The 14713-nt window shown below is 56.8% G+C and overlaps 1 protein-coding gene across 1 annotated transcript; it reads left to right on the top strand.

Annotated features, from left to right (window-relative positions):
• Positions 1-1748: 1748 nt before the first annotated feature.
• Positions 1749-14713, top strand: PLA2G4F (phospholipase A2 group IVF; the record flags this gene model as incomplete). Its single annotated transcript, XM_082840024.1, has 20 exons — positions 1749-1859; positions 2901-2973; positions 3567-3703; positions 3807-3935; positions 4367-4407; positions 4648-4690; positions 5168-5234; positions 6933-7102; positions 7191-7304; positions 7489-7526; positions 7710-7845; positions 9470-9606; positions 9863-10085; positions 11169-11283; positions 11508-11645; positions 11758-11865; positions 12879-13073; positions 13348-13514; positions 14029-14215; positions 14493-14713. The coding sequence occupies 20 exons, from the start codon at positions 1749-1751 to the stop codon at positions 14711-14713; spliced, it is 2550 nt and encodes an 849-aa protein (XP_082696150.1).

The following is a 14713-nucleotide window of genomic DNA, read 5'->3' as shown; positions in this document are numbered from 1 at the left end:
CAGATACAGAACATTTCCAGCATCACAAAGTGCTAGTAGACACTGCAACTCTAGCTGATCCAAACTACTTGCCCTTCGCTTCACGTATTAGGGCCTTGTGCCTCTTCCTCTTCCTGCAGCTCATAATGACTGAGACAGGCAGGAAAGATGTTGACTTGGTGGGATTAAGGGACCTAGGGATGTTTGAGAAGTGGAGAAGTGTTGGTCCACTTTGGCCAGCTCCAAAAAGGCAATCTGGTCCTTCTGTGTCCCTCTCTGGAGCCATCTCTGGCCATCCTGAGTTTTTCCTGGGGATGAAAAAACGTCTGGGACTAAGAGGTATGACTTTCTTGAGGCATGGGTCTGAAGACTTCCAGCAGAGAGTGTGGTACAGCCCAGAAAGCACTCTAATCAGTCAGGGGTCCTGGACGCCAGGCCTGGCTCTGCCCCCAGCTAGCTCCATGCCCCTGCCTCAGGCTCCCCTGCCCTGGCTCCGTGGGCCTCCACATTGTGCATACAGGTCACTAAGAGGCTGGAACTGGCACTTCTGAGACCCCAGCACAGGTCTTGGCCTCATGCTCCAAATTAAGCAAAAACAGCTCCTCCCCCCTTGGGACCTTGCCAGCAGCAGTTCTGGGAATTTCTGGTCTGAACTTGCCTGCAGAGTTCATTTCAGAGTTGAATCACCTTATTTTGGAATGTCATCTTTTCAGTCTCCCAACTTGGGCACTGGGGAGGAGAGTGGAGATGATTGGGTCTTGGTTGAGGAAAAGAAATGTATCTCCCAACAGCTCACTGCCCTAGAGATCCTTTCTTCCAGAAACTTTACCTGTCTTGGCCACCTAGGTGGCTGCGGTCTGCAGAAAAGGGAGCATTACACACCACCTGCAGCCTAAGGCTCACGATGGTCAAAGGGGACCCTCTAAAGCCTTTATCTCTAGTAGCTTAAGGACAGGCAGGCCGGTTTTTACCTGCCCTTATCGATACCACCTGACCATATCCCTACTTCTGTTCCTGGACCATCCAGGTATTTCCGCAGATTCAGGAAGGGGTCCTGGTTAGAAGCCACAGCGGGGAATCACGAGTCTGAATTTCTTCAGGATACAGTTGGGCCCTCCTCACCCTTGGACCAGGGCCTAGCACAGTGTCTGGCACACAGCAGCCTCTCAGTGTTTGGGGAACAAATGAGAGAGGCCCTGAGGGATTAGAAACACCTTTGAGTCCAGATGAAACACTGTGGGGAATCAGAGATTTCCATGTTTCTGCTTAAGAGCTGTGGGGGAGGTGGGATTTGAAAGGTGTTAAACTGAGTCTCTTCTGATAGCTGGGGGAACCTAGGCCCCTGATGCAGCACTTTGTGGCTCTGCTGTTCCCTGGACCACCTGTGTCTGCATCATCTAAAAGGCTTGATGGAAGTACGAACACCTGGGTTCTAGCCACACCCTATAAATCAAATCGTCTGGGGAGTAAGGCGCAGGCATCTATTTTCCATAAGCAGCGCCATGCTAACCAGGGTCTAGGTTTGGGAACCAGAGTGCCAGTTCCTCATCCTCTTTGAGAGGGTCTAAAGTCCCTCCTGCTAGAGGACACTGGGCTCCAGTCACTTCCTGGAGCTCGTCAAACCCCACCTCCAGCCTCAGCTGTGAGTCCTCAGCAGAGCAGCCTGCTCCACCCTCCCCACTCCAGCTATCTGTCAGACCTGAGCCAGCAGCCAGTGTAGCCAGAGGAGCGCAGGCAGGGCTTCCTGCCGGGAGCCAGGCTGCCCGGCCATGCTCTGGGCGCTCTGGCCCAGGTGGCTGACAGGCAAGGAGCTGTCCCTCGTGGGTGCGGTGTTGCTGCAGAAGAGACAGAAGAGGGAACCTCAGTGGAGGCGGTGGTGGGTAAAGTACCCGATCTCCCCTGGGGGGGGGGTGTGGACAGGAGGAGTCCTGGGCGCACAGGGCCCTTTGGAGACTGGGGCCAGCCCTGGGAATGCATTTTGATCTGGGCCAGGACCGATTTGCTCCAGATTACCTGGTAGAGCTTAGAGAGCTTGGCCAAATAATAATAATCTTGAAGTTAATCACCCCCAGTTAGGAAATGGAAGCCATGTGACACTTGCAGCTGATTGGCTTTAGCCCGGTAAGCCCTAGCCTGGCTGTAGAATGGGGTTTGGGGGTTGAGGGAGTGGGGAGAATGAGGCACTCGCTGGGATCTGGAGGAGATAGTCTCACTCCCAGGAGGCTGCAGTCTACTGTTATCTCTCCTGAGCCCGAGCTGCCGTCTCCTTAGCGACTCATCAGACCAGTACCAGCTGGGTGACTCTTGGTTTCCCTTTACCTGCCCGCACCCTCTTGGGCCGTCTTCTAGCCTTTGTTAGGAGCTAGTGGGTGGGGTCCATCACAGTTTTCTCTTTTGATACTTAATCTTCTTAAGCACGTCTCTCCAGCTCTCACTTTGACTCTCAAGCTACAGCCCCAGCACTGTAGGCAGGGGGGCTGCACGTTCGTGGTTCATAATAAACATAATTAGTGAAAATGGCTCCACGTATTAAGCACTTATGCCAGGCAGTTTGTACGACTTCTCGTTTAAAACTCGCTACAACCCTGTGAGATTATCATCATAACCCCCACTTTCGAGACAGAGATACTAAAGCACAGGGAAATCGAGTCTCTTGCCCAAGGCCATTTAGCTAGTCCACAGTGCAGCTTAGATTTGATCCCAGCCTGACTGATTCCAAGGTCAGGTTCATCACCAACACTCCTCCCAGAGCTTGCTCTGTCGAGGCCTCCTGGGTCCCTGGCACAGTGACGTCAGTGACCCTGGGCCAGGCTGCCGCCCTGCGATGGGACAAGGGAAGCCCTGGGTGGGCACCACGGCAGGGAGGTCAAGCCTCACACCCGGCTTCCTGGAACTGAGTCCCCGGAGTTCTGTCCTTTCAGCGGGAGACCCACCCATACTATGACCTCCAGGTGAAGGTGCTGAGGGCCAGAAATATCCGGGGCGCAGACCTGTGTGAGTGACCCCCAATTTCATGCTTTCTCCCTTCCTCTCCCTGGGGCCTCCCCAGAGCTCAACAGGGGCTGGCCTGAAGCATGCATGTGTGTTTAGAGTGGAGCGGATGGAGGGCTCTCTGGTGAGGGAGCCCGGGCCACAGCCCGGGGCAGGTTGCGGGAGCTGGAGGGGAAGGCAGTGTGCAGACCACCACCTCCTCCCTGAGGCTGGCTCGTGGAGGTTGCCAGCCTGGGTGAGCGTGTGAGGCCTGCTGCTGCCACAAGTTACCGTCTCTCTCTAGGGGTTTCCACGCCAGTGCTCACACTGGGCGGGACCTTGTTTCCTGAATCAGGCCCTTTCTGGGAATGACTCAGTGCTCTGCGCTGTCACATGACCTTTTGAATTGGCTGCAACAGGATCTCCATTCAGTTGAATAGGAGGTGTAACTGGTGGAGACGGAGTCAAGGACATGGGCTCTCCTGCATCTCTCCCCGCCCCACCCTGCTATGCGGGCAGCCTCCTCTGCCCCTTCCCGTCCAGCCCCAGTCTCCTCCAGGCAACCTTTCCAGCCGTAAGAGCTAGAGGCTGAGGAACCCTCCCCATCCCACCTACAGTGTCCAAAGCAGACTGCTACGTGCAGCTGTGTCTGCACACAGCGTCCCCCAGCCCGGCCCAGACAAGGGTGGTAGCCAACTGCCGTGACCCCGAATGGAACGAAACCTTCCACTACCGGGTCCACGGCGCCGTGAAGGTGAGGGTCAGCGAGGGGCTGGGGCTGCGGAGGGAGAGGGCTCCTCCCAGGTGCCTGCCCTCCGCCCTGCCTCAGGCCCCCCTGCCTCCTGCCCTGCCCCCAGAACGTCCTGGAGCTCACCCTCTACGACAAGGACATCCTGGACAGTGACCAGCTCTCCCTGCTGTTGTTTGACCTGAGGAGCCTCAAGCCCCACCAACCGCGCAGACACACCTTCCCACTCAGCCACCAGGTGAGCGGTTCCACCCGCGCCAGCCACGAGCCCAGTACCGGGAGAAGAGGCCCTGGCACAGGGGGCTCCCGATCAGCACAGGCCCAACCTCCAAGACAGACCCTCCTCCACCCTGCAGCAATGACCCCACAAAGCTTTCCCACGAGCACTCCTTCCCTGAGGGAAGCCAACACGTGGGCTCCTTGAAGGCAGGGGCTTTGTGTGTCTCGGTCCCTGCTGAATCCTCAGTGTCTAGAACAGTGCCTGTCCACAGCCTTGAACAGATAGAGCTCCTAGTGGTGATGTTGCTACCCTGTCCTGTGTCCACGAGCAGCCCCAGCATTAATCTGGCCTTCTAGTCGCTGGAGCTGAGCAGAACCAGGGGTGGGAGGGGAAGGTCCTGAGGCTCTGGGACCTCTGAAAACTGGTGCTCCCTTGCTCCCTCCATGTAGGATTCACAAGAGCTGCAGGTGGAATTTCTTTTGGAGGACAGGTGAGTCCAGGTGGAGCCTGTACCCTCCCATTTACTCTGAGACCCACCCAAAGCTCCCAGCTGTCAGTCACCAGGTCCTGCATTGGCCTGGCCTGAGAGGGGATGTCCTGACCTTGATGCCCACCCCTACCCACAAACCTGCCATGCTCCCCAGGCTCTTCCAGCTGCTTTGGTTACATTATTATAGTAATAGCCATCTTGAGGGATTCAGGCGTCCCATAAGCCCCTCATCTTTTGTAGCCAGGTGCCGGCGTCTGAAGTCATCACCAATGGGGTCCTGGTGGTGAGTAGGGGTGGCCAGCTTGGGGCTGCCCAGGGCTGGGGGACGGGGGATTGGGGAGTCCACGACTGAGCCCATCATGCCCACTTGCATGAAGGACACTCAACCCCTCCTCAGAGGGGAGATGTGCTGGGGAGGCACCTCCAGGGACAAGGGGCACCTTGCCTCCCACCTGATGGAATAGCGCAGAAGCCAGGCTTTCCACCTGTGCACAGCACACTGCTCACCTGGCTTCTGAGTCTGCCGAGGAGCCACCGTCAGGGCCCCTCATCTCCTCCCCCTTTCCCACCAGGGACCACTTCCTCTGAGTCCTGGGGGGAGGGTGGCTGTGACAGAAGACCCCTGCTCGTAAGGCACAGGCCCTGGGAAGGATGTTAGCTCGACCCTGCCCCAGATACCCTTCCCTCCCTCCATCCTGGTTCAGGCCCTGTGCAGGGCCCTGTGGACTGTCTGGCTCCCACAGGCCTCTGCTTTCCTCAGGCTCAGCCCTGTCTGAGAATCCAGGGCACCCTCAGGGGAGATGGGACAGCCCCACATCAAGAGTATGGTGAGTCTGGTCAGGGGCCTTGGGTCTTGCCTTCTCTCCTGGGGGACTGGGGACTGCTGGTTTCAAGAAGATGGGTCTGGGGCAGAAAGCTCTTAATTTTTCACTGCTGAAAGCTGACCAAGGATGACATGGATTGCCTCCAGAAGCAGTAAATTTCCGTCCCTGGGAGTATTCAAGCACAGAGGCTGTATCGGTTCAACTCCTGCTGTACAAAAGACACCCACAGAATCTCAGTGGCAGACACATCTGGTGGTCAGCTGGGGCATGGCTGATCTAGGCTGGGCTTGGTGGAGTCACCTGGCTCTGCTCCCATGTCCCTCATCCACCTCCTGTGGCCAGCGTACAAGCCTGGGCATGTTCTTAAGACACTGGCAGAGGTACAAGAGCGTATGGCCGGATGAGCAAGTGCTTTTCGAGCCTTTGGTCACATCACATCCCTCACTAACATTTTGTTAACCAAAACAAGCACAAGGCTGACTCTAAGCTGGAGGGCAAGGAATATAGCCAGGCTCTTTAGTGAGAGAAACCAAGGCCACATGGCAAACAGTGAGAACTCCAGAAGTGAAGAACTGGGGCCATGGCAGTCTGCCACAGGGGACAGCCACTCGGGAGGGGTGCCAGCTTTGGGAGGGGAGCGGAGGCTGCATGACAGCTAAGGTCCTCTCCGACACTGGGAGTCTGAGCCTACGGGCTGAGTCGTGCCCAGGTAACATGGCACACTTACTATGAGTCAGGCAGTGGTCTAAGCGTTTTACAGTGTTTCATCTTTTAATCCTCAATCTCAGTCTGTAAACCGTGATATGAGAGAAGGATCACTTTCCTTATTTTCTCTAATTCCCTCCCACCCCTGGTCATGTCAAGTCCCCAGGTCTCATTTAGTGCTAAGGAGGGCGTGTAGGGACAGGGATTCCATTTGGACGTCGGTTCCTGAGGCGTTAGGGGCTCTTTCGTGGGTCTGTCTGGGGTCCCCTCTTCCTGGGTGTCATGTGTAGCCATTTCTCTCTGGGGTCTTGCCTGCTCTCCAGAAAGCTACAGGAACAGGGTGGGCCCCGCTGCTCCTGGGCCCACAGGCCTCCCTCTGCCTCCCCGCAGCTGGCCTCACCAGGCCGGGGCTGGCTCTCCTCCACTTCCCCAAGCCTACCCTCTCTGTGCCACGAACCCACTTCTTCCTTTTACATCCCCTGCAAACCCTCTATGTTCTCCCAAGGGCTTATGCTTTGGAAACAACGTGCAGCCTGTTTGCTTTCTCTCTGGCCACAAACCTCCCCCAAGGCAATGAGCACGGGGCTTGAATGGAGCAAGAGGGGGGAACTACCAGTTGAAAACTGGTAATTAATGTAATAATTAATATATGATCATTATAATATGGTAATTATAGAATTATATTTTATATACTTAATATAATAATCTCAAAATCCTCACCCCATAAGCTCCGGACAGGGGCCCTTCCCTGAGCACTGTGTGTGCCGTCCCCATCCCAGGCTCCCAGCTCTGACCAGAGCAGGTTATAGGACCCCGAGTGTCCTTCATCCTTCATGATGTCTGTAGGGCCCATTGCCAGAGAGTGGGCAGGGCGATGAGTTGGCACTTCCAAGGGGAAGGAAAGGGGACTTGCTGCTCGGCGTGCTACCGTCACGGGCCACGCACCCCCCACTCTCACCCCCTCACCTGGCACTCACCTAGGCCCTCTGCTCCCAGGCTCCAGGCAGATTCGGCTGGCAGTGCCCGGGGCCTACGAGAAGCCCCAGCTCTTGCCCCTGCGGCCTCCCCTGGAGGCAGGCCTCCCAGCCACGTTCACCTTCCACGTAAACCCAGTGCTCAGTTCCAGGCTGGAGGTGGAGCTGGGAGAGAAGCTCACGGCCCTGCAGGTGAGTGACGGAGCCTGGGAAGGCGCAGACGACAGAATCCATCCAGCCTGGACGAGGCCCCTTTTCCTGGGTGTTTTCTTCTCTGTAGAGCGGCCCAAGTGCTGAGCTGGAGGTCCAGACCAGCAAGCTGGGCGAGGCGGGCATCCTGCTCTCCTCTCTGGCCCTAGGTCGGGAGCAGCAGCATGTCGTGGCCCTGGGCGAGGTAAGGCTCCATCTGGGTGCCTGAGGGGCCCCTGCCTGCTCTGCGACCCCCACAAAAGGTCTGGGGGAGGGGGTCAAATCAGGCCAGCCATGGTGTCCACACCTGGGCCTGAATTACCAGAGCAACCGGGGCTGCAAATGAGTCCCTCTCAGTGCGCTCGGGGATGGGCTGTTGTCTCTTCCAGGGCCAGGAGGTGGCTATGAGTGTGAAGGCAGAAGTGAGGTGAGCGGTGTGGAGACTCTTCTGCCTACGGCTCAGCGGGCATTGGGGGTGACTGGGTCCTGTGGCATCTTTCTGGGAGGTTCCACGGAATGTGCATCTGTCTGCTCCCGTGAAAATGGGTTTGGCCGGAGGCTCTCCACTGAACAGTCACCCAATACCCCACCCCCACCCCCTCTGAGGCAGCTCTGGGGACCTGGACCTGCGTCTTGGCTTCGACCTCTGTGACGGGGAACAGGAGTTTCTGGATAAGAGGAAGCACGTCGTGTCCAAGGCCCTACAGCAGGTGCTGGGATTGAGCCAGGCTCCCGACAGTAACCAGGTATGGAATGGAGGAGCCAGACACCAGAGTTGCTGGGACCAAATCCAACCTCTTCCTTGAGAGGACTGTGTGTCTAAGAGGTGACGGGAAGCGTTGAGGAAGTGCGGGGACCAGAGGAAGAAGGGGGCAGGCCCGTTTGCCTGAGCTGATGGGCACAGTCGGGAGAGTCATGTGACCCCCATATGAACGAGGGCTGAACGGCCCCAGCCAAGGGAGGTGTATTAGTCTGCTCAGGCTGCCATAACAGAACGCCACAGACCGGGTGGCTCAAACAACAGACATTTATTTTCTCACGTGGAGGCTGCAAGTTCAAGATCAAGGTGCCGTCAGAGTCGTTATCTGACAAGGCCTCTTTCTGACTGGTAGACGGCCACCTTCTTGCTGTGTCCTCACACAGCCTTTCCTCTGTGCACGTGCAGGGGTTTGTGGGAATCTCTCTCTCTCTTCCTCTTCTTACAAGGACACCAGTCCTATGGGATTAAGGCCCCACCCTTATGACCTCACATAACCTATATTACCTCCGTATAGACTCTTTCTCCAAAGAGAGTCACATGGGGGCTTCCACATATGAATTTGGGGAGGACACAATTCAGTCCATAACAGGACAAAGGGATTTGGAAGTGGAGGCAGGAGGAAAGGCAGTGCTGAGGGGGAGACCTGTGGTAAATCAGGAACAGGCTGATGGCTTCCTTCTGGCTGCAGATGTCTAAGGAGACATAGCCTGTGCCCAGTGCTGACAAGCTAAGCAAGCCTACCGCTCATCTGGTAATGCCTGCTCTGTGCCCCATCTCCGTTCTGTGGGTGGAGGGTAGAGAGGGCACAGACCTGCCTTCAGGGAGCTCTGTCTCCTCCAGAGCTCTGGAGACCAGTGACCTTGCGGGGCAATGGCCAGGGAGCATGTTTTTCAAGACAGGGGAAGAAAGGAAGGACAGGGAAAGGAACCGAAAGTCTGGGGTGGAATGAACCAAACCTTCGTAGAAAAGCTGAGCAGCCCAACAGCTTCTAGTCTGATCCCACCAGGAACCTCTGATCCTGAAGAGACATCTGGGGACCTCCCGTGTTTGGGGCAGGTCAGGCTGCCTGCTGGTCTTTGTCACTTCAGTTCTGTGGTTCTCAGCTGGGAGCAATCTCATCCCCCCACCCACCTAGGGGACATTGCCACAACTAGGGGAGGGGAGAGGGTATGCTACTGGCATCTGCCTGGTGAAGGTCAGGAACGCTGCCAAACATCCTATAACACACAGGACAGTTCCTCACAATAAAGAATTATCTGGTCCAAAATTACCAACAGTGCCAAGGTTGAGAAACCCTGCTTTAGCTGTTTTGAGTGAATCCAATATACCTCCCAGGTACATACTTTCCTGATATAATGTTAAGAGCCATCTCTGAGGTTATACTGCTTCAGTCTGACAGCCTATTACTTACTGATGGTATGATTGTGGGCACATTATCTAACTTCCTGTGCCTCAGTTTCCTCACCTGTAAAATGGGGATGCCATTGGGTTTCTTTGAAGACTGAAAGAGATGATACAAGTTGGGCTCTTAGACCAATATCTGATATGCTAAGCAATAATACAGGAACAATAGTGGGGGTAGATGTTATCATGATTATTATTGTGCCCAGGTGCCTGTGGTGGCTGTGCTGGGTTCGGGAGGTGGAACCCGAGCCATGTCTTCCCTCTATGGCAGCCTGGCCGGGCTACAGGAGCTCAGCGTCCTGGACACTGTGACCTATCTGAGCGGAGTCTCTGGGTCCACCTGGTAAGTGAGGTAGGGGCAGGGCAAAAAGAAAGGAGAGCCCTGAAGAGGCAGAGGTATGACCTGGTGATCTGGTGGGGAGGGGCGGGGATCCAAAGGGGTCAGGAAGGGCAGTAAGGGACTGAGTCCCCAGGGCCCTCTGAGTGGGTGGTGCAGGCCAGTGGGTGCAAGGGATGGGGGAGGAGGGGTGACTCAGAGACACCTGTATCCCTCTCTCCCCTTACTGTGCTCCCACGCTCCTAATTCCCTCCATGCCCAGGTGCATCTCCACACTCTACAAGGACCCAGCCTGGTCCCAGGTGGCCTTGAAGGGCCCTATTGAGCGTGCCCAGGCGCGGGTCTGCAGCAGTAAGATGGGGATAATGTCCATGGAACGCCTGCAGTACTATGCCCAGGAACTGGGGATCCGGGAAAGCAGTGGCCACAGCGCTTCCCTCATCGACCTCTGGGGGCTTCTTATTGAATATTTCCTATACCAGGAGGTAAGAGAAGAACAGGTAATAGATGAACATGGCTCCTGTCCACCAGCACTTAGTTCTGCCTTACCCATTAGGCTAAGATCTGAGATTTGCAAAGCTATCCTTTAAGTCTGAGCTCCCTGGGGGCAAGGGGTGGGATCTCTGGGTGGGCTGACACGCTTCATCTCACTTTCCCTGGGAGGGAGAGGCTGGTCTGCTGTTCTCAGGTCTGTCTGCATATTAGAATCACCTGTACAGCTTTCCAAAAACACCATGCCTAGGTCTCACTTCCAGAGATACTGGTTTTGGTTGGTGAGGGGTCGAGCCCTAGTACAAGTGTGCTTTGAAAGGGTCCCAAATGATTTCAACCTCCTGCTGAGGCAGAATGCCACTCCAGCCCGACGGCCAAGCAGACATGATTCTCGCCACCTAGTGGCTTCTCCTAGAACTGCAGGCCCAGCATGCATCGGGAGATGAGGTTAGAGCTGAGCTAGGTTCTCAGCCCTGGGGCCCTGCGGGGCCTGGCCCACTGGTGTATGGCTATCTGTTATGAATGTGATGTCTAAGAAAAGAATACATGTTTTCTAGTGATTTACTTTTTCAAAGAAAGTAGATTGGATTTTCAGTTATTCCTTTTTTTTGGCCTCTCACTGCCGTGGCCTCTCCCGTTGCGGAGCACCGGCTCCGGACGCGCAGGTCCAGTGGCCATGGCTCACGGGCCCAGCCGCTCCGCGGCATGTGGGATCTTCCCGGACCGGGGCACGAACCCGCGTCCCCTGCATCGGCAGGCGGACTCCCAACCACTGCGCCACCAGGGAAGCCCCAGTTATTCTTTTAAAAATGTCACTTGACTCCCTTGGGTTCTGATAGGCTTTCTTGAACGGGAGGGAAGGGGGTCCAAAGCCCCTGGAATTGCACGAACCCCATGTGGCCTCACCTCTGCTGCAGCCCAAAGCCTGTCCCTTAGAGAGTTGTCTCTAGAGCCCTGGCCTTAGCAACCAAAGTCTCGTGGGCACGCCACACCTGCAGGGTGCCGAGCCTCAGGCCATGGGGGTGGGGAAAGGGAACTCCCTAAAGGCCAAGTGGCCTCCCTTCTTTCCTGACCAGGAAAATCCTGCCAAGCTGTCTGACCAGCAGGAGGCGGTCAGCCAGGGCCAGAACCCTTACCCCATCTACGCCAGTGTCAACGTCCGCAGCAACATCAGTGGGGAAGACTTTGCAGGTGCCTGGGCGTGGGGACCTAGGAAGCCGGTGGGAGCAATGGTCAGTGTGAGGATGTAGAGGCCAGGGCTGTCCGGGCACAGGTGGGAGCCTTGGAGCACAGTGGGCTTGCTGCCTCCTGCTCTCGACAAGGCAAAGACACCTGCTAAGTCACAGGGGCTCAGGGGAAGCATGGGGTCCTGGTGGGAAGCCCCTGGTGACATTCCCTCCTCTTTGCGCCCCCAGAGTGGTGCGAGTTCACCCCCCATGAGGTCGGCTTACCCAAGTATGGCGCTTATGTTCCCACTGAGCTCTCTAGCTCAGAGTTCTTCATGGGGCGACTGCTGCAGCTCCGCCCCGAGCCCCGGATTTGCTACCTGCAGGGTGAGTCTAGGCCAGAGGCCTGGGGACAAGGGGACAGGGCAGGCGCCAGGCCCTGAGTTGGTGATGCCGGTGGAGGACTTGTGAGGGCCGGGGACTTTGCCTTTCTCCTTAGGTATATGGGGCAGCGCGTTTGCAGCCAGCCTGGATGAGATCTTCCTGAAGACCGCCGGCTGGGACCTTGGCTTCCTACAGAGGTGCAGAGGCACTGTAAACATCACAGGTGAGGGCAGAGAGCCTGCTCCCCCAAACCTCCCCTCCCCCCTGCCAGCCCCCGCAATACCTCTTTCCAGCAGCAGGGCCCTGGCAGAAGCATGAGCAATGTGGGAGGAGGCAGTGAAGGACTTGGATGTCCTATTCGGTTCAGAGAAATATTGAGAAAATGCCTTCTAGCTTAGGGTCTCTGGATGCCCAGAGGTCTACAGAGAGGCTAAGGGGTGGGGAACCCATGTCAGAAAACCTAGTGGGAGTTGTGAGTGCTCCGTGACAAACCTGTGCCTTTAATTCTCCGCTTGGGCTCCCATTAGATCAACTCAGCCCAGGGCCACTGGGTATCTGGTTGACACTCTGTTCCCCCACCTCAGAGCTCCCCTTCAGCCCCTGCTGCGTAGAATACCTTTCCCACTTTTCTTCCCTGGATAACTTTTGCTCAGTTCTTAAAGTTCAGCTCAGACATCATTTTGTCAGGGGATGTCTCTGTTCCAGTCCATCCCTCCAGGCTGATCGAGGGTCTGACCACCAAGTTTCCCTAGAACCGTAGGCACATCCCATGTTGTTCTTACCTCGGGACACTGTCACCATTTATTACCTCTTTAGATTCTCCCCTAAATAGGCTGTGAGCCCTGGAGGGCCAGGGTCAGGCCCTGTTCACTTCTGCATCCCTGTGCCCAGCACAGTGGCCACCACAGCACATGGTAACTGTTCAGTGGGTGTTTAATGGGTGAAATTCTGGTTGGAAGTTGCATATGCAACTTTAAGGGTAGGTGATGTTGTTTAATACATGCAATGTCAACTTTCAACTTTTTTAATACGTGCATGTCAACTTTCAAAACGTGGGGAACATGAAAGAAAAAGTCATTTAAAAGGGGTTCGGGGAAGCAGTGGTCAGAGACCCAGGAGGCGGGGTGGGGAAGGAGGAGAGACGTGGGGAGGAGACAGAGGGGCTCCCCTGAGATGTGAGGACCGCTGGACAAAGGAGGGCTTCTCACGGTATTTCACCATCCCACCCCCACCTAGACGACCGCCAGAAGCTCCAGCTGCATGACCCAGCGAGGCTGCGAACCAGGCTCTTCACCCCGCAAGGGCCCTTCTCCCAGACTGTGCTGGACATATTCACCTACCGCTTCACCTCAGCCCAGAACTCGAACTTCACCCAGGGCCTCTGCCTGCACAAGGACTATGTGTCTAGCAGGGAGTTTTTGGCCTGGAAAGGTGGGTGCTGCTCTGGGCGGGGTCCCGCCTGTTGCCTGTGCCTCTGGCTCCCTGAGGCCAGTGCTACCTTTTGACCTGGGGGCTGGGGGGGGGGGGGCTCCTGCTGCCCAGGGGCTAGTGGGGGAAGGACTGTGATGACTGTGCTGGAAGGCAGGCCGGGGGCTGCTGTGGGAGACCCCTTGGCTGTAGGAAGAGGAGAACTCTCAACAGTGGGGCATTCCCCGTGCGCAGAGAAGTGGGCTGCTGCAGAGAGCAAGCATTTGTCTTCGTGCAGATTCGCACCCGGACGCCTTCCCCAACCAGCTCACTCCCATGCGGGACTGTCTGTACCTGGTGGATGGAGGCTTTGCCATCAACTCTCCGTTCCCGCTGAGCCTGCAGCCGCAGAGAGCCGTGGACCTCATTCTGTCCTTCGACTACTCCCTGGATGCCCCTTTTGAGGTACGGTGCGGGGTGGGGGGGTCCTTGCTAAGGCAGCCTGGCTGGGTGTCGAGAAGGGCCTGGGCAGGCACCTTGCGAACACCGCTAGCAGCATTGGTCTCCCCAGCTGGAAGGGGAGGACTGCTGAGGTGATGGAGGAGAGTGGGGTTCAGGAGAGGAGGCCAGAGGGAGTCCTCGGGAGTCTTTATCCCGGTGAAGAGAAGACCCCTGTTCTGGACGCTGCTGTTCCCGATAGGATTCCTTGCTCCTATCTGGGCCTGGGTTCAGGTTTGCTGTCCCTTTGTTGCTATGGTAACAACAGAGCCATCAGGGTCCCTCCAGGGAGTCTCTGTCAGTGGCTCCCTCGAGGCTTGTGGGGTGATGGACAGGTTGCACGCCCAGATGCGGGTTCTCTTCTTGCTGCCTGTAGTCACTTGGCTGCTGGGAGACAGGGCTGGCGTTGAAGCCTGGGCCAGCGTGAGTCCAGGGCGCCTCAGGCAGGGCCGGAAGCTCACAGGGCTGGGTGTCTGCCCAGGTCTTACAGATGACAGGGAAGTACTGCCTGGACCGAGGCATCTCCTTCCCCAGCACTGAGGTGCCCCCTGAGGACTTGAAGGAGCCCCGTGAATGCTACCTGTTTGCCAAGGCCGAGGACCCGCGCTCACCCATCGTGCTGCACTTCCCCCTGGTCAACCGTACCTTCCGCACACACCTGGCCCCAGGTGAGGGGAAGGTCTGGGTCTGGCCCATGGAGCCCTGGGGTGGTGATGGGGTGCTGGACCCAGGACAGTGTACCTCCTGGAGGCCCCGAGCTGGCCACTGCTTCCTGGACTCGGCATGCACACTGGCCCGGCTCCTCCCGGTGGGCGAGAGAGCTGAGATGTGGCCCCAGGCAGAGCCCACAGACCAGCCAGATGCTCTAGGGAAGGGGAGTTTCTGGACTGGCAGCGCCTAGCCACAGAGTGCCCTAGGCCAGACTCTCTCCCCGTCCCACTGCAGGTGTGGAACGGCAAACGGATGAGGAGAAAGCCTGTGGGGACTTTGTCATCAATGGGCCAGACACCCCTTATGGCATGATGAACTTCACCTACGAGCCCCAGGAGTTTGAGCGGCTGGTGGCCCTGAGTCGATACAACGTTCTGAACAACGTGGAGACTGTGCGGCAGGCCCTCCAGCTGGCTCTGGGCCAGAAACAGGCTGGGGACAGGGCTGGAGGCTGA

The sequence above is a fragment of the Leucopleurus acutus genome (assembly GCF_964270905.1).
Source record: "Leucopleurus acutus genome assembly, chromosome: 1".
Classification (NCBI taxonomy): Eukaryota; Metazoa; Chordata; class Mammalia; order Artiodactyla; family Delphinidae; genus Leucopleurus; species Leucopleurus acutus.
The sequence above is the reverse complement of the archived record's forward strand: the minus strand, read 5'-3'. Positions and strand labels throughout refer to the sequence as shown.